This window comes from Polistes fuscatus, unplaced genomic scaffold, assembly GCF_010416935.1.
Source record: "Polistes fuscatus isolate 324 unplaced genomic scaffold, CU_Pfus_HIC Scaffold27, whole genome shotgun sequence".
NCBI lineage: Eukaryota > Metazoa > Arthropoda > Insecta > Hymenoptera > Vespidae > Polistes > Polistes fuscatus.
In genome coordinates, this window is record NW_025113104.1 from 464,134 (window position 1) to 486,129 (window position 21,996).

Consider the following 21,996-nt stretch of genomic DNA (forward strand, 5'->3'; position numbering starts at 1 on the left):
CTCTTAATTACAAATTTCTTTTTTTTTCTCGACCCAATTCTCCAACATTTTTATCTTAAAGATTTATTGTACTTTCATGGATTTAAATTTCACTTACGCTTCAAATCTTTTTTCCACTTTTTCTTTTAACTCTTTTATTCGTTTCTTACACCATAGGTTCAAACATATCTGTTAGTTTTTTGGTTTATACTTATTCGCATTCTCCGCACTTTCCCTTAATAACCAAGTAAGTAGTAATGGCGGATCTAAGCCAGACTTAACAGAGAAAGTGATAATCCAAAGATCTAGCTAGATTCAGTCAAATCGATGTTTTAGTTTCAATCAAAAATTTTTTGTTAATTTATTTCAAAATTAATCTCACATATGATGTTGATATATATCGCAGTTTCGATGAAATATACAAATATTTCATCAGGGGAATACAATCCGCGGGAAAATACGAACATTTTTAAAGGAGCGGTTCGATGCGCCATCTGGCGTGGGTAAGATTAACTATTAACATAACTCAAATATTTCGAGTCAAATCTTAACGAGTAAGATATTCTCTTCTACATGTATATACGTCTTCTCTGCTTAAAATTAAGTTTAAGCGTGGCAGACGACAGGAGACAAAGAGAGTTTAAGGAAATCCGGTTGAAGTTGTTCACTTTTGATCTGCTGACACTGCAGTGACATTTCTCGGCTAACGTGCGAACGTTATTCTTCGTACATTGTGATAATTTGAATTTTTGTGTAGAATAATAATGTTGACAATTAAAGAACCCAAATGATATAACTCCATATTAGTGAAAATAGATCCGTATTAGTGTTAGAGACTTAAATAAGGCGGTTATGAGGCTTCCATATCAAAAACTGCCTATTCTACGATATTTTTCCCTTATTTTTCATTTAATTTATCAAAATCGTTATGGCAGAAAAGTGTAAGGTATGTGACAGTGAAAAGCACTCATTCATTTTTGTGAGTTTTCAAAACATTTAAGAGAACAATAAAATAAAATAATATATACATATATAAATACACGCACACATACGTACGTTCATGAATCAATCACTTTGTCATAAATATGTTATGCTGGATTAAAGCACAGAGAATGCTTAGAAGCGCTTTTGTTAAAGGTAGTGTTCGTGCATACTCATACGATGTGTTATTATTCCCATTTGAAATTCTCTAACTGAATTTGTCTTTTTTTAGGAATGCGGCTGTGAATGCACAAAATGTACGGAGAAGGATCTTCAACAATGTGACATGCACTTGCATGTGGAGATAGAAAATCTACGTCAAAGGTTGTTGGAAAGAGATAACCATATTGTAACAATGGAGACGCAATTTTTAAACGAAGCTGAAAAATTTCCCAACGGAGAGTTGGCTTCGATCAAGGAAGAGATTCTCATTTGGCAAGAAAAATATCAAAGGTTGTATGATGCGCATAAAAGAGTTCAAAAGGTTAACCAAAATCTCGAAGATAAATTACTAAGAATAGTCGACAAATGTGAGAGCGAAAAGGGTACTTTCACTAAGGATATAGCTACTTTGTCGCATCGATTGGCGGATGCTAATTATACTATTCATCGTTTGACTCAGGATAATGTACGTTAAATTATATTAATAACCCTTGGAGTCCTAGGGCTCATTGGAAAAATCTTATTGAGAAAATTCAAGTGAAGTACGATAGTGCTTGTTTCAATTTATATCGAGAAGATTTAAATAATGTGACCGCCAAGCATTAGTAAAGTTAAGCGTACTGACTTTAATGGAATTCTAGTATATATCAGTTATCTGCAATGGTCAAATGTAATTGGTCTTTTCGATATGAAATTTGAAAAGCGTGATTATACTGCTTACCACTCAAATGGTTATATTATAAGCATAAAAAATATAATTTAGAATTGTACAATTTAATTAATCATTTCTTATATTTAGGAAAGGTATAGAAATGATGTGAATTTAGCTATTCAACTACTTCAGTGTAAACCTTCTAATTTTGTTGGGCAGAAATATGATTCGGTAAGACACGCTTTACAATTATATTAAGATTTACCAAAAGTATTATAACTTAACAAGATTGATTTTACTTTACTTAGTTGCCTACTGAAGTACAAGCCAAAGTTCGTACATACATTGCACATAAAAGATGTTCTAAAGATTCATCACAGCCCAATATGAAAAGCATTATTGTACCTATATCAACATTTCCTCCTACTGCGATGGTTTACAATATATCTAAGCAAGGAGTGGAAAAGCATAGCGATGAAGATGATATAGAAGAATCTAAGCCTCCCGTTGATGTAGTATCAGCTGCTATTATGGCCAAAGTATTGGAAGACAGAGAAAAAGAAAGAATTTTTGCTAAACACTGTGATACGTGCACATGTCATAAAAGTATTTTATTGATTGATGCAGAATGCCAAACGGTAAATAATTCTGATGCTTCATGTAACGAATGCACTTTGAGACATGTACAGACTGAAGAGAAGCATTCGGAATATTTAAACAAAGTTAATAAATCGTTTCAAACTAGAAGTAATCAAAATTCTAATGCAAACTTGATTTTTCAAAGACATTGCCAAGATGGTGTCGACAATAGTACTACTCATTTTCATAATAACGCAGATTGTACAAAATATTCAAATTCCACGCAGTATTTATATAATGTTAAAGATAATAAACTTGCCATTAAAGGTAATAAAAATTTACCAGACTTAAGGGATGATAATAAAAAGGATTCTATGCGACAAGACAATATGGAAACTCATACCCAGGTTGAAATATTAAGTAGTGACAAGCAAACATCTTTAAGAAGCAACAGAAACATTAATACGTCTTCTAATATAATAACCAATATTCCTCCACTTTCTAGTACGTCTGTTACCTTTAATAACATTATGTCAACTAATACTGTTAATAGCATTAGTGGAGATCAATCAAAACAAACACGAACAAATAAAAAATCTGATTTTCTACTAGATGCTACTAAATCTAATACAAGCAATTGGACTAAATATGAAACTGAAACTTCTCCCTGTTCTCATACTACGTCTGAAAACACGAAAAAATATTTTAGCAATAATGAACAGACTCAAATAGATATTATTAACGACAGATTATGGAAGAATGAATGGATAAAAGCGAAATCGGATATAAATACGAAGGATAAAAGTAATGATAATATTATTAGTGATACTGGAATAGATATTATTAATAGTAGAGATTGGAAAAATAATAGAATGTGGACGGAGCCTCAGAATCCTACTCATTTAACTTTGATTGAAGTGAAAAATATAGACAATGTAATGGCTCACAATGACTGTCGACAAGTTGAAATTGCTACTAGTCCAAGTTTTAGTAGCGACAGTGTTGTTATTTCGACCTCCGATCCTCCTAGTAGCTCTAGCGATATTCTACAGTCTTCTAGTGGAGTACAATCAATTAATTCAGTTAATAATCAAAAATCTAATTCCAATAATCGTACATTAGGTTCAAGATCTTGTCTTGTTCGAGTAACAACGCATGGATCCAAAAATATTCCTATAGATAATGCTGGATATTGTAAAGCAACCTTATTTACAAATGGAAATAGTAAACCGAATGCAGCTTTAGTGCACACAAAAAAAACTACTACGATTGGATCAGAGAGATTACCGTCTGTTACTAATGACAAACATTCAGTTTTATTACAAGATAGTAACCAGTTACAAAGAGTAGCGGAATGGGTTCAATCGTCCGCTTGCATAGACAATTCTGTACAAAATAATTTTAATGGTTTAAAAATGAAAGATAATAACGGAAAGAAAGAAGAAACCTGTTTGTTTGCTTACGCGAATGAAACTACTTCTAATCATAAACCTTTTCAATTAAGTAACAACCAATGCCATGATATAAATAAAAAAGAAGAATTAAATAAGGAATTAGATAGCAATAAAGAAATAAATTCTTTATTAACCGCGACGAATGTTAATAGTACGCCGATAGACGACAAGGAAGAAGACCTAATTACATTTGATATACCTAATGAAGATGAAAAGTCGCATTTGTCCGTAAATGATAAAAATTCTCTCGATAACAGTTACGAAGTTAAGATAACTAGAGAAATGGAAGAAACGTATTTAAAGTTAGCAGCGAGTTTAGATCCAGTAACGCTTAGTTTATCCGACGTAAATAATACCGATATTACGATTGAAAAATATAGGAAGAGTTACAAGAGGCTTCACGCCCAAAGATCTCACGATAAATTAGGATCTATGACTTAAGCGTTTTGGCTCTTTTCAAAGATTGCTACTTTTGCAGGAAGTTCCTTTTAATAATATCAGAGTCTTATTTTTTGTAAAAATATGATAAACTAAGGCTGTACCAAGTTGAGTCATTTAGAATGGGAGTTCTACGTGTACATGTCAATGCAAAAGATTAAAAAATTTTCATTTAAATATAGAATATAGATCATTATTATTGCGTATATTAAATCTGTAAGGATACCTGAAGAATAGTGTCTTTGTATTAACTTCGGCCTATAGCTTTTACTTTTCATATTATTACTAACAAATAATAACTGAAATTAGATACAAAGAATTCATAGTGTACTATAAGTTATTCAAATCATTTTTACAATATCGCTAATAAAATTCTTCTCGCCTTATATTAATATTACAATATTTTAATGGAACTAATTCTGATCTCTAATTGATCACTCGTAAACTCTCTCCAATTGGCATAAAATAAATCCTCAAACAAAAAAGACAAAAAAAAGCAAAAAAATATAAAAAATATCTTAACAAATAAGAAGTTACGACTCATTGTATTATTGGTATATGCGATACCACTGATACCAGAATTTTAAAGCATACAAAGAAATTATTCTATAATATTATCAGGTGAAGAGCGATATTAAAAAAAAAGAATTATCAAGTTACAAAAATTAAAGCCGTTACTAAAGAAAAAAAATGCAAAGCTAATCTCAATATAAAGCTACCGATAAACAAATAAATGATTGATCGTAAATGTCAAACAGATGGTAATTTATTGTTGCACAAAAAGTATTCATTACTATTCACCGCAATCAAGAAGAAAATACCTATATAATTAATCTAAATAGATAAAATATAATATTGCCTCTAAATCTAAAAGAAAATCTTAGCTGATTTTACATACTTACGTTTTTCTTTAACGCTGCACTACGATCATTGGGAGGCACAATAGTAATCGAGCAGGTTAGTAGAATATCCATTTTGGGACCTTGGGGGCTATCCGAATAGCTCTCTTTCCCCCTTCTAGCCCTTTTAAAAAATGATTCTTACATTAAATAATATATTTTTCGTTGAATGTGTGTGTGTATGTGTGTATGTAAGTGAATAAGTAAGTAAGTATATAAGTAAGTTAATAACGTGTGTATGTTGCCTGATTGTGAAGAAAGAAACGACAATATTAATATTAAACCTAATCGCGTTCGAAGGATATTTCAATAATTGAAGAAACTCGATAAAGTCAAGAGATATAGAAAAATAAGATGTTATTAAAGAAAAATACAAGAAAAGGATTTCGTTATATGATAAAGAATCATTATTATTAATTTTATTATTATTATTATTATTATTATTATTACTGTTATTATTATTATTATTATTATTATTATTATTATTATTATTATTATTATTATTATTATGATTATTATGGTTTCATACCAAAATTGTTCGTATATACCTAATACCAGTGAATTAATAATTAAGTTAACGAACGATGATCGTATTACCAAAGGTGAACTATACTTGTTACGAAGTTATTGTAATAAGTCTGCTTGAATAAATGTGGGACAATATAGCTCTGTATTTAAATTTCGTGTGTCATTCATTTTAATATTCTAACGCATTACTACTGCTGCGTGTCGTAAGAATTTATTTATTTTTAATTTCAACTTTTTATTGGATATTACCGAAGCGCGTCAATTTCAAAAACTTGTTTTGGATTTAAATCGATGGGTTAATTATTTAAATATTTTAACGCGTTACACACAATACGACAATATTGGAATTCGTTTGATTTAAATTCAAAGTTTTTATCATCGAAGCGCGCCATTTTCCAAAATGGCGGTGCTACTTGAAATATCACATTTTTTTCGGACACGTTTTATTCTTCGTATATTTACAAATATTAATTAAAATTATTATACGTAAATATTATACAAATCTTATTAAAAAGAAAAAAAGAGAATTAGTATATATTTATAAAAAATAACTTTATTAAACGAATAATAAATCTTCATAGCGTAAGTACTCACCTTGCATGTCAACGATCAAGTTATATACTTAGCCTTTTGCCCTTTCCTTGTTTTTTCTTCTCTTTTTTATTTTTAATAACGTGCACGATAAATAAGCTTTGCATTACTCTTTGTCTCCTTTCAGTACAATTCTCGTTAATACACTAACGACTGATTGCGTTTTACGTAGAAATTTATAAGCTTTTTAAAATATTTCACATGTTAGATTTGGACTGAGTCCGATAAGTTTGTTGCAGATGGAATCATATTATATTTAATAAATATCTATTCAAAATAACATAAATAATTTACTTAAATGTACACACAGTGTCTCCAAAAATTCGCTTTACCAATAAAAAATAAACCAAACGTCAAAATCAATTATTGGATTATTAATAGAATTGTAATATATTGTTTTTCATTTCAAGATATGAGTCTCTAATTATAATGTTGTTGAAAAAATATTGCCGTAATTTCAAGTACTCGTTAAAAAATTTATTAATAATTTTTGAATTCTATAAAGAGCAATCTTTGAAATACCTTGTATATTTGCAATGTTATTAATAAAAATCAATAATATGAATAAATCACACGAATTACGATGATAAAAACTGCATACTTTATCTTCTTGTGATTGTACAAATTATGAAAAAAATAGATTTAAGAAAAAAGCAAAGAAATGATATAATAAGATAAGAAAAATGAATTATTTTCAATTTGGAAAGATATATAGTAAGGGGAAAGGCAATTAGTAATGAAAGAAATTTATGGTCTGTTGCGCCTAACGGATCTAGTCTTATCGATCGCGAAGCAGCAACGGAACTTAAGAAATCAAGTGATCTATCTCTCTTACATAGAAGCCCAATTATTTGCTCATCATATTCGTTTTCGTTGAAAAATAAGCACCGAGATAAGTAATTCGAAGCTTATATCACAAAAAAGCATGTTTCATTACCGATAGCACTGTTCCTTTTTTCCTTTTATTATTATTATCTTTGTTTTTTTTTTATTATTATTATTATTTTATCATATAATAATTAGTATTATTATCATCGTTATTATTATTATTATCATTATTATTTGGTCGATATTTTCAGAATATTTTTCAAGACTAAGTAAAGTCAGCTGTTTCATCGAGTCAATAACCTTTTCGAAACACGTGTTCTCCTATCAGAAGCAAGCCAAACATCGATCGAGCTAATTTTAAATCCGCACGAAAATAAGGAACGTCAATGAAATGTTAATCGACAATGAGACTTGATCTTCGGGGTTATCGTTGCTATCATTCTTTGAATACTTTCAAACAATAATATACACATAAAATAATAATGAATATACATACACATTTTTTTTCTTCTTACTCTTTTATTACTCCGAGTCCAACGATTTTTCAAATAAAAATCTCGCTCACGTATCTACGCGTTGAGAATTTATAGAAATTTATGAAAAAGTATCTAAAAAAAAAAGAAGAAAACTATTAATGTCCTGCTCTTTGGTTGATAATAAACTTTTCTTCTTAACGAATAAAAAGAAACAATTTGAAATAAAAATTTCTCCAACATATTTGTCCGCACAATGAGAAAGTATATAAAGAATAATTTTCTTAACGAGTAACAACAACAATAAAAGGAAAAAAGAAACAATTTGAAATACAAATATCTGTGTGGCATGTGTATTTGAACGATGAGAATTTATAGAAACTAATGAGAAAGTATGAAGAAAAAAAGAAAAAAAGAAAGAAAGAAAATGGAGATAAGTAAATATATACATATGTTGTTTGAAAGGAGGAGAGAGAGAAAGTAAGACTTCATAAGTTCTTCCTCGATTAGTGAAAAGTCGTGTAGAACGGTCTCGGACTTTGTCAGCGCCAACTCTTACGTTGGCCAGCGTTAAACTGAACAAAAGTCAGTAAGCTCGCGTTCGCGGTGCTGCAAAGACGTTTTCTTAACGTTCGTTGGACTCGGTGTTCTTAATCGTCAGAGAAAAAAAGAAAGAAAAAAGGAAAGAAAGGTGTTCAGCTGAGGGAATAATAAGTTGGAAGCTTTAGCAATCGAATGAGGTGGACTTTCAAGTGCAAATCACCACCAACCACAACCACCACCACCACCACCACCACCACCACCACCACCACCACCACCACCACTACCACCACCACTACTAGGAATATTACCACCACTACTAGGAATATTACCACCACCCTCACCACTACTATTATGGTAGTGGCATTACCACTACCACCACCAACAACCCCCCCAAGTTAGATGGTCACTCGCAAGGGTGGTCTCAAACGTCGTCTTTCGTCCTTTCTCAGTCTCCGTCCGTGAGTCGGCTCCGGCCGACCTCTTCGACTCCTTTAGTGTCTTTTCTACTTTTTTCTTTCTCTTTCTAACCCTCTCTCTCTCTTTCTCTTTCTCTTTAGCACTTATTCTCTTTATCTATCTTTCTATCTTATTCTCTTACTACCTGTTTCTTGTTCTTACTCTCTCTCTCTCACTCATTCTCTCTCTCTGTCTCTCTCTCTCTTTCTTTCTTTCTCTTTCTCTTTCTCTTTGTCTTTGTCTGTCCCTTAACGTGTCACTTTCCCTCTTAATCCGTCCGCGCGTTGATTCGACGACCATCGATGTCAGGGGTCAGATGATGAAAATTTCTTTTCTCCGCCTGGTAGCCAGGTGAGTCAGACCTCTCACCTCTCTATTTCTCGTGGCCCTTGTCTCCTCGACCTTCTACGACAACTTTATCGACCGATTCCTATCCCAACCTCGACTTTGAAAATATTAGGTCTACCGAAAAAGTTCTTTTCATTTAGCAAATTCTTTTTTCAAGTATCACATGTCATATTTTTGTATTTTGTTCTTTTTTTTTTCTTTTACTTTTCTTTTTTCATCTTATTTTTTTCTTTTATTGGAAACTAATTTTGATTGATAATTGAAAGGTGGAAAGAAAAATTAGAATTCAATGAAAAAAAAGTGTCTTAATATGATAAATAATTATTTTAAAGAAACGTTTTCTTATTACTTTTTGTTTTTGTTGAATCCCAAAAAAAAGATTCAACAATTTCGGAGATCACGAGATGGAGAAAGAAGTTTTTGGAAAAGAATTGTGAGAAACTTAGGAGATCAATTTGATTAATTAAAAATGTACTTTTTACGGATTGTAATTTTGAAATAGACTGTTCATTTAACGATCCCGTTGATCGAAATTCTTTCACATATTATAATTTCGTAAACACGTTTCACTATTACTTTTCGTGTTTCTGATTACACTAAACGTTTCTATTTTCTTTCCTTTATTTACGTATTAAACTTTTTCATAAACTTCATTTTTACAATAATTAAATAGTATTATAAGAATTAATTATTTCCTACGTAAAACATTTTTCTCATCAGATGAATTTTGTAGAACAGAAGAAAGAGAGGATACTTAAATTTGTTCAAATGAAAAATGTCTGTCACTTTTTTGGTATTCGAATAGTTCTCATTAAAATGAGTAACACTTACTCGAACCATAATTTTTTTTTTTATTACACATACGGTGTAATTTTCTGGTAAATTTAATACTTTATTATTTAAATTCATCAGCCGGAAGTATTACACGCTCTCTTTCTCGTTTTATTTCTTATTATACTCTTTCCTTGTTTAGCACAACGTACGAAGAATGCCCTACTCTTTTAGAATGTACTACCATTTTATTTAGCGAACGAATGCGATCTAGTCTTCAAATTTCCAAGATAAATTCCACGGAGAACATACTAAAACGAATAATAAAATGTTCTTGTACTGTGTTATACGTTTTTCTCGTGTTTTAAACACGTCATCTGTCAATCAATTGTAACTTCCATGTAAATTCACAAACCGTGAAACATTTGAATGACGTTTGAGTTTATTCGATTGTTTTTTGTTTGATTTCAAACAAAATGTTCACGACATTATATCGAATACTTCGAGAAAACAAAAAATGCGTGTAAAAATTTATCCCTTCGGAAAAACGAACAAATAAAAAGAAAATACAAATTGTTATTAAAATTTTTTGACATTCGAAATTTAACGTTCGTTTGCAAATCCTTTAAAATTATGTTTGAAAATTGTTATTGAATTAGTAAAAGAGAAAAAGGAAAATAATTACAAATAATTCAAATAATAGTTGGTTAGATTTTATATAGAATTTTTCGTTTCTTTTTTTTTTTTTAAAGGAAGAATTTGTTTTATTATTGCTATCTAATTAATTTCCGGAATGAAAAATGATCGTTTTCATGCGCATGAAACGTACAAAGATTATTTTTTAAATCACTCTCATAAATCTGTCAGCCGAAACGATGCCCTTATCTTAGACCTTAACCACGAACCATCGAAAACAATTTACATGTTAAGTTTTCCTTACCTTGTTTAGTAATAAAATTCCATAGGGAGAAGTTTTAAATTCGAATGTTTGAGAAAAAAAAGTTTGAAAGTATATAAATTCTCGAAGAATCGATTATATATTTCTATATCTAAAGTTCATGAATTTAAAAATACAACTACCAAATTCAATTATTATAATAATTGAGAGAAAGTGCAATAATATTAAAGATAAAGATCCTCAAGTAAAAGTACGGGTGTGTCTTATCCGATTAATTCGAATTGGAAAAAATTCACGTCTTGGATCAAATATTATTCGTTTAATTTAAAAATAATAATAATAATACGAGAGATAAAGAGTAGACAAATTATTGTAAAAGTTTTTCTTTTTTTTTTTTATCTCGGAAAAAAAAATAATCAAATGATCAAATACAATCGAAAATCTAACAAACCGATCGCTTAATTGGAGAAAGTTTGTAAATAATTAAACACTTCGTTGATTGTAAACTATGCTAGTTAAGTATTTATGGATATGTAAGATTTATATAGAAAATGAGAATAACAATGAGCGAGATGATCATTTTTTGATATGCACCCGAGTAGTTGGCAGGAACGTCGGAATATAATTAATCACTAGAGTTGTAGGAATGCGTCATTTCAAATTCTATCCTTCAGAACGTAAACATACAAATCGTACCCGAAGATATGTAATCTTGGAAAGCTATTTTAAAGTTATACACAATATGCACTTTATTCATATTTAAACGAAAATTATATAATCTGTAAAATTATATTTCATACTTTTAACTAACATTAACTTTTAAATGTGACCTATAAAATTAATTTCAAATTAACAATTATATCAAATAAAATACAATATATGAGTGTAGATATACACGTTTGAAAATCAAGATATCATAGAAATTATAGAAAATGTACTTAACAATTCTATTATATAAATACACATTTTAGCGTTATTAAATAATATTCAAAATATTAGTCATTTTATTCACATCTCATAAAAGTGATTTTTAAAATTTAATGACCTTTAAGTGGCCTTGAACGAAAGTATTAACGTTCTTTCAACTAAAAGGTTTTTGATAATTATGATGCATTGAATGATCGAATTTAACCTTGTCATTCATAAAATGATTCAATTATTCTTAAATAATAAATTTAATTGTTGCTATACAGAAAATTCACAAATATCAGTATAAAAATAGAAAATAATTAATCAATCGAACGTCGAGGCAAGTTTCATGCTACAATATATGCAATTATTCTCAATTAATACAACAATAAGTTACAGTTATGTAAATGTGCAAATATCATTTAAAAAAAAAGTAGGAAAAAAGAAGAAAACCAAAATAATTTTCCTTCGGCAGAAAACTCAGTTGATCGAACGAAAAGCAAGGATCACATTTTTCTAACTTTTCGATATTGCGACTTAAAAAGGGGCAATTGAACGCATAAGTGAGTGAAATCGATCATCGAAAGGACACGTGGAAACTTGGTATAAGAAAATAGTCCTACTTCGTCCTAGATTCTTAGGTTTCTCGTGACGAGGAAGGAGAGTTGAGCAATTTTATCGGTTAAAAATTTTCTATCTCGTGCATGATATCTCGTTATCGCAAATACTTACATACATGCATACACGTTGTAAAGTATTTTTGTATAGGTATATTTGTATGTACGTATACCTAGACATATTTGTACGTAGGGTTTCTTAGCTTTGAAAGAGTACGAGAGGCGTGGGCGGTTACTTTTGCTGCGGCGCTCCCAGCTAGCTAGACGATCATAATTAGATAGAGTGCACGGTGCATAGGTGGGTATCCTGAAAAATTGCGAACACCCTTCGCGTGAACGAATATGCGATTGCGCATATTCATTCAATTTCGACGATGCTTTAAGGTCGTCAGTTTTTCTTCTTTTTTTTTCTTCTTCTTCTTTTATGAACCGACAATCATTTTTATAGACGTTTTTGTGAAACCCCTTACCGATACAACTAGTTCATTGTAATAGTCAATAGTAACAGTTAATTTCTATTGATTTTTTTTTTTTTTTCCTTTCAACAAATTATTATTTTTATATAAGAATATTTTATAAGTAATATGGGGGAAACAATGATATACTCGTTAACAAGTTCCCTGTCAAGCATGCATTTGATTAAGGGGGGAAATACGTGTAAAACGATGTTTTCATTATGATTTTCATGAATTTTTTTAACGTATTAAAAATTTATGCTATTTATTAATATTATAAAGTCATTTTACACATATATTTGAGAACATATTCCGAAATTTTTCAAGATTTATCTAGCGGAGATATCAGCTTTCACGCATTTTAGGTTTCTATCCGACTGAGCAGTTTGTGTACATCTTGGAAGCCACAATTTTTATCAGAAATCAATTACAAAGAAAAATTACTTTTTTTTATATATGTATCTTCTATTTGAACCTCATTTCTCTAGAAAAGAATGAAAATTTGTATTTTTTAGGGTGGTGTGAACATAAAGCATGATTTTTTTCTATTTTTTCATATATTTTTCATTATAAAAAAAATACTTTAAACAAAGATATCTCTTAGGATTCAGGTTCAAATAGAGCGTAATTATATAAAGAAACTATATTCCAAATTTCAAAATGATTGGTTAAAAACTTTTTAAGCTAGAGTGTACACAATTTCGAAAAAAGTCGTTTCGAGAAAAACGCGTCTGAAAAAAGCTCGACCGCTCCGTATTACATGCCATGCTTATAACTTAATTGCTTATAACTTTTGAACAACTTGGATTTTTGACTTGAAATTTTATGACTATATTTTTAAATAATTATACAAGCGATTTATAAAAAAAAAAATTAAATTTTTTGAAGCCTCTACACGTATTTCCCCCCTTAATCGTAAGTTTCGTTACCATGTCACGTGTACGTAAAACTGTAAACTCTATAAAGGTTCAATATATCAATAAATTAATCTAAAAAAAAATAGAAATGAGATAAACAAAGTGAGACTTGGTTCTTGGAACTTCGACGCAGTATTCTACCTCGTTATTTTGAAAAGTCAGACATTACTCAAGATTTGAAACATCTAACAGATACCTATCCCATAACATAAATATTGTTAAAATTGTAATTGAAGTACTTACATACCTGACGCATATTAGATTCGAATAAACTATCATTCGAATAATCCCCGAGTGCGGGAATATAATTAACGTTTTATTATAAATAAATAATATAAGAAACTACGAACTTATACGCGCATCGTTTTTTGCGGTTAAAAGAGAAAATGTGTGGAAACGAAACGAAACGAAACGAAGGGACACTCGCGTGTTAGCACTGATGACACTTCAATCATACAATTTGATTTCTCTTTTCCCCCTGAAACGATGCCCCTCCCCCCGGTACTTTTTCTTTTCGACATAACGAGCACATTTTGCAAAAGAAATTGCTACATGAAACATCGGCGGACGACTTTCACGATTACCGAGTCGTTGACATATTCTTATATTCCGCTATTATTTTTTTATGCGCATATGATGTTTAATTCAAACGAAGAAAATTTATCCAAATGACGTGATTATTTATCGTTCATGGATATTATTTTTACTCGACGGACACAATTTGCATATTTAATTAAATTAAAAAGGAAAAACAACAACAACAACAACAAAACTAAGAAAACAATTTATCGTGTTGCATTTTACATGTGTGTATGCGTAAGTGTTTGTCTATTCGTTGGTAGAAAACGGTAGTCGTAAATATCAGCATGGTATTCGTTCAACCAATGACAGGAGACCGTGAATTATACTTCGGACACGAGGTCGCACTCGTTCGAACGTAACTGCATCTAAATTCTAAAAGCAATTTAGGTGCCGCTCTTAACGTGACACTTCCTTCAATCTTACTTGAAACGTTCAAAATCACGAATAATGGTTTCCCTAAGTAACTCAAAATCTACTTTTTTTCTTTTTCACGTCTCACAATTTTACATCATTTTTACAGTATTTTTTTTCTTTTTACATAAAAATATGTTATATGTACTTTCATTAAAAAGAAAAAACAACTTTATTTTTAAACATTGATTATTGTTGTTGCATTGTTTCAACAACTAATATTGTATTATTTTTAAAAGAATTTTTATTCCTAATTTTCATGTAAAATATAATCTCTTAAAAGAAAATGTATATTCATTCGAAGCAACCTAAAACGTTTTAAGTTCCATTAATTCGATCAATCGATACTCTCTACCTTTCGGGCATTGATTTTCACCCAAGGAGAGTAAATTAGAAGGCGTTGACTGGTCAGAAAGACCAACTCAATAATTTAGTACAGGTTTAACAATATTATTTCTATCGTTTCGTTTAAATAAACGTAACAATATTTGATACATTAATTCATTTCTATTTTTATTATTAAAAATATTTGTAACCCCACACATATACACGTTGTTCAAATAACAAAACTATCAACTTAATACCAAATTTTCTATAAATCATAATTAAACTCGACAAACAGTTTCGTTGTAAAATTACCGAAGATTCATAGATTTGTGCAAGTATGCAAGATGACGTAAAAAAAATCGCCAGTGCGAATCGAAACGCCACACATCACATGTTCCAGCATGGTTAAGAGAGCGTAAAGAAGGTGCGATATATCTAAAACACTTCATAGTAACCGAAGAAAAAGGAAGACATTAAACTTTAGCTCGGCCAACTGTAGCGAAAACACCGTGAAGAAGAATACTGTGAAATTAGCTTATTTAGTATAGTAGGATCGACGGATAATGACAGTATTACGCGAGCTCTTAATAATTAACCAGGCATCAGACCGAGACGGAGATGAATCCTTCCCCTTTCTCGAATTAGTATCTCTTCCTGAGTGTTACTTCGAGCTAAACGAGTCTACGCGAGTACTTTCGAAAAGTCGAAAGTGAGCAAATTTAATGCTCGATGTGGAAATTGGTCGAGAAAACATTTCGTACTACGCATACAATAATATGTTTGTATGCATTTAGTGTATATCAAAGTGAGAAAATTTAATGCTGTTAAAGATAATTGTTTAATTCAATATTTGTTATTACATGTTAATTAATATACGGAATGTTTACAGGCCAAATTGCAGAAACATATTTTATAAGTGGAAATAGGAACGAAAAAATGATATTTGAAGTTCGTTTAGAAACATTTGATTACAATTGTTGTAAACAAATGCTATTGAAATAAGTAAGAATAAATTTAACGGATCGATGAGCAAGTCGTATAGCATACATACTTAAATATTACATCAAAATTCCTGTTACAAGTTTCTTTATCAGGTGAAATATTAGTGGTCCATATTTGATTATTAGGAGAATTGAATACGCTCAGTTTTGTAAAAGTTGTTTCATCTGTTCACAATATCCTTGATGAGAAAAAATTGTTTACTGCATTCATATATCGATTATAAAATTCAACTAGTTTCCAGTAATTAGTTGGTAGTCATTCTTAAAAAGCTGAGTAACGATAAAGTAAATCTTTCATTAGCTCGTTATGTTCTCCAAATTGTATTTCGTAATATCTATTGTTGAGATGAAGTACGTCGAATGTTTAGTGTAGTAGTATTTTCAACAAAGTTTAAGATTTGTCACTGTCCTAGATATGAACGAACATTCTGCTATTCACTCCTAGGTTAAAATGAGCCCAAATTTTATAATGAAAAATGGATATTAAAAATGTAAAGCAACGTGATACTCGTTTTATTTATTTCAATTTCATTTGTTTCTAATTTTGTAATAAAACGTTTCTATAGTCGAACTTCAAATAGAATTTTTTTCTTATTTCCATTTGCAGAATATGTTGCCGTAGTTTGGTTGGAACAACTTTTATTTATATGTGTTATTACAAATTTAATGATAATAATAAAGTTAAGTATAATTAAGTAGTACAAATGTCCACATTGTATATGTGTATTGATATACTAATTAATACAGAGATAACGCATGCTCTTATAAATGTAATATTATAGTGTTAAGGAATTTAAGCCTAATTAAGTCACGCATACATGTACACGTATCATTGAATATGTAATAAAATTAGTGAAACTATGTCTAATTAACTAATATACATACATACACATGTTGTACACTTTAACACTAATAATGAAGTTAAGGAGTAATATTTAGTCATGATATAGAAAAAATACAATAGTATTTCTTATGAACTTCAACTTTTTCCTTAAACAATGAATTGCATTTGAATTTATTTATTATTCTATAATATATACAACATTTGAATTTAATTTTACTTTATCGAGGAATTTTGTATTCATCATCAAATTTGTCCCAGTATTATTTACACGTGCATATAAACCATTTATCTAATTTTGAAAAATAATTAAGCTAAATATAGAATACTTTTGTTCATATTTCATATATTAACAAAAAGATAAATTTTGGATAATTTATACTCTTAGGTGAGAGTAAAAACGTCAGCCTCTATGAAGGATTCGAGGGATCAGCTAAGATGAGACGCTTCGACGATGCTCGTGGTACGCGTACAATTGGAGCGTCACCTCCATTTCGTGTCATTACAACACGAGATTCTTCCTATCTCGGCTCGTCCTTGTCGTCATCGTCGATCACAGCCCAACAAAGATCGACAACATCACCGAAACTACAGCTTCCAGCTCAACCTCCATCACCGCCACTACCAACCGCACCGGAACCATACAAATTGGTGCCATCTGGTATGATTAGATAATTTAACCAATTCAACGCGTTCTGTGCCAATCCATTTTTGCCTGACTTGTCGTTCAGACCATTTGATATTTTGATTAAAGATTGATATCAGATAATATTTCATTACATCATCTATACAAGAGTAATTCTTTTGTTTAGAGTAGTTATCATTTGTACCACTTGTGGTACACGTGGCGTTGCGATCGGTTCAATTGCAAAAGTCAGTCAGTTTGAAACTTTTTCGGTTAGTAAAAAACCTGCTGCATTCGAATGTATTAAATAAAAAACGAGAGAAATCAAATATTTTAACAAAAGAAGGAGTAGGTATATATACGGGGATAACATTTTTTTTGTTCTTCATTTATTTCTATTGGAAAACAAGTTTCTATTGTTTACTTTCATTAGATTATTCTTTTATTTTTTAATTTTTTGAATTGAGTTTAGTTCCAATTGTATTTCCACTGAAATAGAATTTCCATTTAGTACAAAACCTTCACGTAGATTTAATTAATTATTGTATATATAATTTAATAATTAGATAAACTTATGTTTTTTCTTCTATACTACATTTTGTATGATGCCTCATTTTTTTGATAGAAATATACTTAACAGAATTACATTTGTTATAAAATATATATTTTCAGTGCAAATAAATATGGCTGCGTGTACCACCGGTGGTACACATGGCACAGAACGCGTTAACCAACACAAATTTTCTCTCTACTTATGTTTTTTAAATATTATTTTCAATAGAAGTATTTATATGTTTCAATAAATGAATGATAGCGATATTATCTATACAGGATGAAGAACAACTTTCATATAGAAACTCATATTCGGAAACATTTCGTTTCCTAATTATAGAACATGATGTGTATGTGCTAATCAGTTTAGGTAACACTACAGAATTATAACTCTAAACTTAATTATTTCATCAAAGTCTAAATTAAAGACAAAACTATGATTTACTATTTACTTTTTTAGACTAGATTTAGAGAAAGTATTCTAACAACACACGTCACGTTTTTTAATTATTAAACGGAACGAATCCGGACAAATGAGTTCCTATATGAAAGTTCTTCCTAATGACATTTTTCATCATCTCTATAAATTTGTAACAAAGTTGATTTCAATTTTTCAACTGTTAAAAAATTAACTTACAAAAAAATTTTCATCTTTTATATATTTTTAATTATATATTAAAAATTATATATATTATGTGCAATTTTTTTTATGTATTATTTATAATTTTTCAATTTTAATATTTAATATTTAGAATATTATATTTCGAAATAATCGAAAATTGGAAAGAAAGAGTTGAAATGAAACGCTCGTTATGATAGGTACAGCCCTTGGTAGGGCTCATCGACGTTCCAGTTTCGTGATAATTGCCGAAAGTAGACCAGCCACTCCGGAATCAAGAAGTGTCTCACCTACTCAGCCAGCAGGAAGGGTTTCGCCGTTCCGAGGTCGTGGTTTCAAAGGTCCACCATCAAGATCAAGACCTGATTCACCGGATGATTATCTCGATCCAAGAAAAAATTATCGGAGAAATGTTCGCAGTGATTCGAGAGGTATTTAACATTCAAATAAAAAATTCATGAAAAATACAAAACACGATGATCCAAAAATGTATATATTTATCGTAAAATACAGCAGGAATTCTCTTCGAGCAAGTTAATAGAATGAAAATAACTTTATTCGTTGGAATTTTTGCAATTTCTTTTCAAAGTACCGTGCTATAATTAGGTTAAGTACAATTTCATCTCGATATTCAAATTAATATAATTTCAAGGTTATGGGTCTTTTATAACACACAATCTGTTGATTTATGTATAACATAATTAGTACATATGAAATATGATTTCATTGCACTATTCAACTAATAATCAGTTAAAGTTCAATAATCTTCAGTTAACAGTTAACGGTCGGGCCACGTAAATTTACGTTTTTGCTTGAATTTTGACGCTTCTTACGCCGCATTAGTTTTTTATTTTATGTACATTGTATTATTTTTCCTTGATACTATAAGTTATTGTGTTATATTCCTATTGATTAGGAAATCAAGTATTTCTATTATTCGAAATAATGTTGATTTGATAAAATTACAATACTTTAAAACCATACATTCATGTTTATTTAATTCTCTTAAATATGCCCGAAATCTGGGAAAGACAGGTTAGATTCGAGCCGTCCGTTAATTGTTTCAACTCCAATAAAATATTTATTCTAAAATCCTTTCCTTTGTTCTAATTTTAGCATCACAGCAGACCAGTCCGAGGAAGAGTTTAATACCACAACCAACCCAACGACGGCGATCGGTATCGCTGAGCAAAACAAGTGACGAAAAAGTTTCACCAAAGATTGGGCGTCGAGGGGACCAAAAAAATTGGTTGAGTGTTCATGGAAGTTTCGACAACGTTAGTGATTCTCGAAGAGGTAATCTTGTGAACGATGTGTCCAGATCGAGACGAGATCGATCAGGAAGAATTCCAAGCAAACTTTCACCAATCCGAGGTACCCCAACAAAAGTGGATAAATCAAACACGCGACCAACAACGAGAGATCCGAAAAATGTACAAAATCTTCAACGAAATACGATGACTGGGACACCTGGTGCACGTTTTATTTCTCCACCAAAAAATACCCAGAAAAGGGAGAGGTTCATAACAAACGATGACAACACGGTACCTTCGAAAACATCCAAAATACCATTGAAATACAATGGATCTAACAAAGTTTCTTCCAGTATCAGCATGCCTGAAATGTCGAAGAACAAGAAAACCGATGACAGTGAACAAATGATCCAAATTGAAGAAATGAGTAATGGAACTAACCAGGAACGATCAAGTAACAGTAACATCAATCATAACGACCAGATCGGTTTAACGGATCTTTTGAAAAGAACTTCTGGTGTAACTGGTACGTCCAGTGTTGTTAATACTACAACAACGACAGCAGTGCAACCTCTTCGTATCGATAATTCAAGAATTCCGATAGATTCAACGAAAGTTGAAGGACAGTTAATTGACGTGACGAAAAAGTCCGAGTCGTCGGTGTCGAAGAATGATTCAAACGGAAGATCCAAATTACAGGGTGGCCAAAATGAAGAGAAACATCATAGAAAAAAGAATACGACAGGTTATGAAACACCAACGAAAACAAACAACGAACGTTATTCGACAACGAGCAAAGAAGGAACTAGTGATTCTTCGGCCAGCTCGAACAATGCAATTAAATCACGTTTGAATAGTGCACGAATAAATAGAGGTTATAATCGTACGACTAGTCGCGAACGTCTCGATGGAAAGGAAATTGATTCTGCCAGTTCTAAGGGTTCCAATCCGAAAAGTCAAAAGAATTTGAAGAACAACAACAAACGAGCAATTTTAGACGAGTTTTCACCAGTTTCAAATACTTCTTTGTTAGAAGACGGTACCAAGCAAATGGAACTGGAACAAGTCAAGTTAGAAAGGATTATTAACGATGGAAATTCCAATATAATGAATAACGACGTGATTTTGACTACAACTGGTAAGATTGGTGGAAATACGAGTGGTTTGGTTAACAACAAAAGCAACAACGACGGTAATTCATCCTCGAGATTAAACAAGTTAGCTGGTAGTAAAGTGATAACTGAAGCTACCGTTGAAAATGAAACAAAACAAAAAGTAAACGATCAAAGAGAAAATACTTTGGGTTCGACAAACGACACGGAAAGAATAACTGGAACGATGTCGTCGATGAAAACTGGTAATAACGAGACAACGAATTCGACGGTATCGCGAACAAATGGAATTTCTGTGAACTCCGTTGGTGACCCTGCTGTTATCGGGAATGTTCCTTCTAAAGGGTCACAACGTCGAAATAATGAGAATCACGATGAAAATACACTTCAAAGATCATTGACTCGGCTTTCTACTGGTTCGAATGATAGCGAAAGATCCACTGATACTGGAGTTAGTGTTGATACTGTTAAAGGAGTCTCCTCGCCAAGAGTAAAAAGGGGGATGCATATCGTCAAACGACCGGATGAGATCGAAACGCTCAGTGGAAATGTCATGAGACCGGAACAAAATGGTGGCCCTATGTAAGTCTTTCTTTTATTTTTCCTTTTTAAACTGTTACATTAGATTATAATTAACGAGAAGGAAAATTACGTTAAAATTGAACACTTTTAATTGGTATTACGTTGTCGCGTGACGTAACAGTTTACCCGAATTCTTGCGTAAGTTTTAAGTTACGCCCTGTGGATCGTTTAATCGTGATTCTTTTTATCATATCTACTAGTTAAGTAAACGTATATTTTATAGAATGCAATAATTTTGACTATTTAATTAGGTTAATCGATACGATTTGACATTGAATTATCTTTTACCATATTAATTAAAAAATTGGAGAAAATAATATTGGATTTATTTAAACAAATTTCACGTAGTCTTGCATTATCAATCGAACACCAAATAAAACTCAAAATCACTGTATTAAAAAACAAAAACAATTCTTGTTCAATATATTGCGTCAAAATAAAAAAAAATAATAAAAAAAAGAGAATAGTCATATGAAATAAAATAAATATAGAATCAAAGAACCGTGATAAAACTTTAGCGAAGAGAAAACGAGCGAACTTGCAGGGAAAACGTACTAGCGGTTTGGGTTTACGGTATCCTAGTCATTAAAGGGGTCTAGTGGGGTAAAGGAAT

At 30.8% G+C, this 21,996-nt stretch overlaps 2 protein-coding genes across 3 annotated transcripts; both read left to right on the plus strand.

Moving 5' to 3' along the window:
* Positions 1 to 557: 557 nt before the first annotated feature.
* Positions 558 to 5,823, plus strand: LOC122518908 (putative uncharacterized protein DDB_G0282133). 2 transcript variants are annotated; one of them, XM_043638056.1, is made up of 4 exons: positions 558 to 925; positions 1,193 to 1,588; positions 1,922 to 2,005; positions 2,083 to 5,823. In XM_043638056.1, exons 1-4 carry the CDS (start codon positions 908 to 910, stop codon positions 4,246 to 4,248), a joined length of 2,664 nt encoding a protein of 887 aa, XP_043493991.1. In that variant the 5' UTR covers positions 558 to 907; the 3' UTR covers positions 4,249 to 5,823. The 2 variants fall into 2 exon arrangements, with proteins under 2 accessions (XP_043493991.1, XP_043493992.1); XM_043638057.1 differs by having other exon boundaries at positions 559 to 1,116.
* A 12,806-nt stretch (positions 5,824 to 18,629) lies between these two features.
* Positions 18,630 to 21,387, plus strand: LOC122518855 (myosin-G heavy chain-like). The gene is made up of 2 exons (XM_043637971.1): positions 18,630 to 18,867; positions 19,553 to 21,387. The coding sequence occupies exons 1-2, from the start codon at positions 18,630 to 18,632 to the stop codon at positions 21,385 to 21,387; spliced, it is 2,073 nt and encodes a 690-aa protein (XP_043493906.1).
* Positions 21,388 to 21,996: the final 609 nt, after the last annotated feature.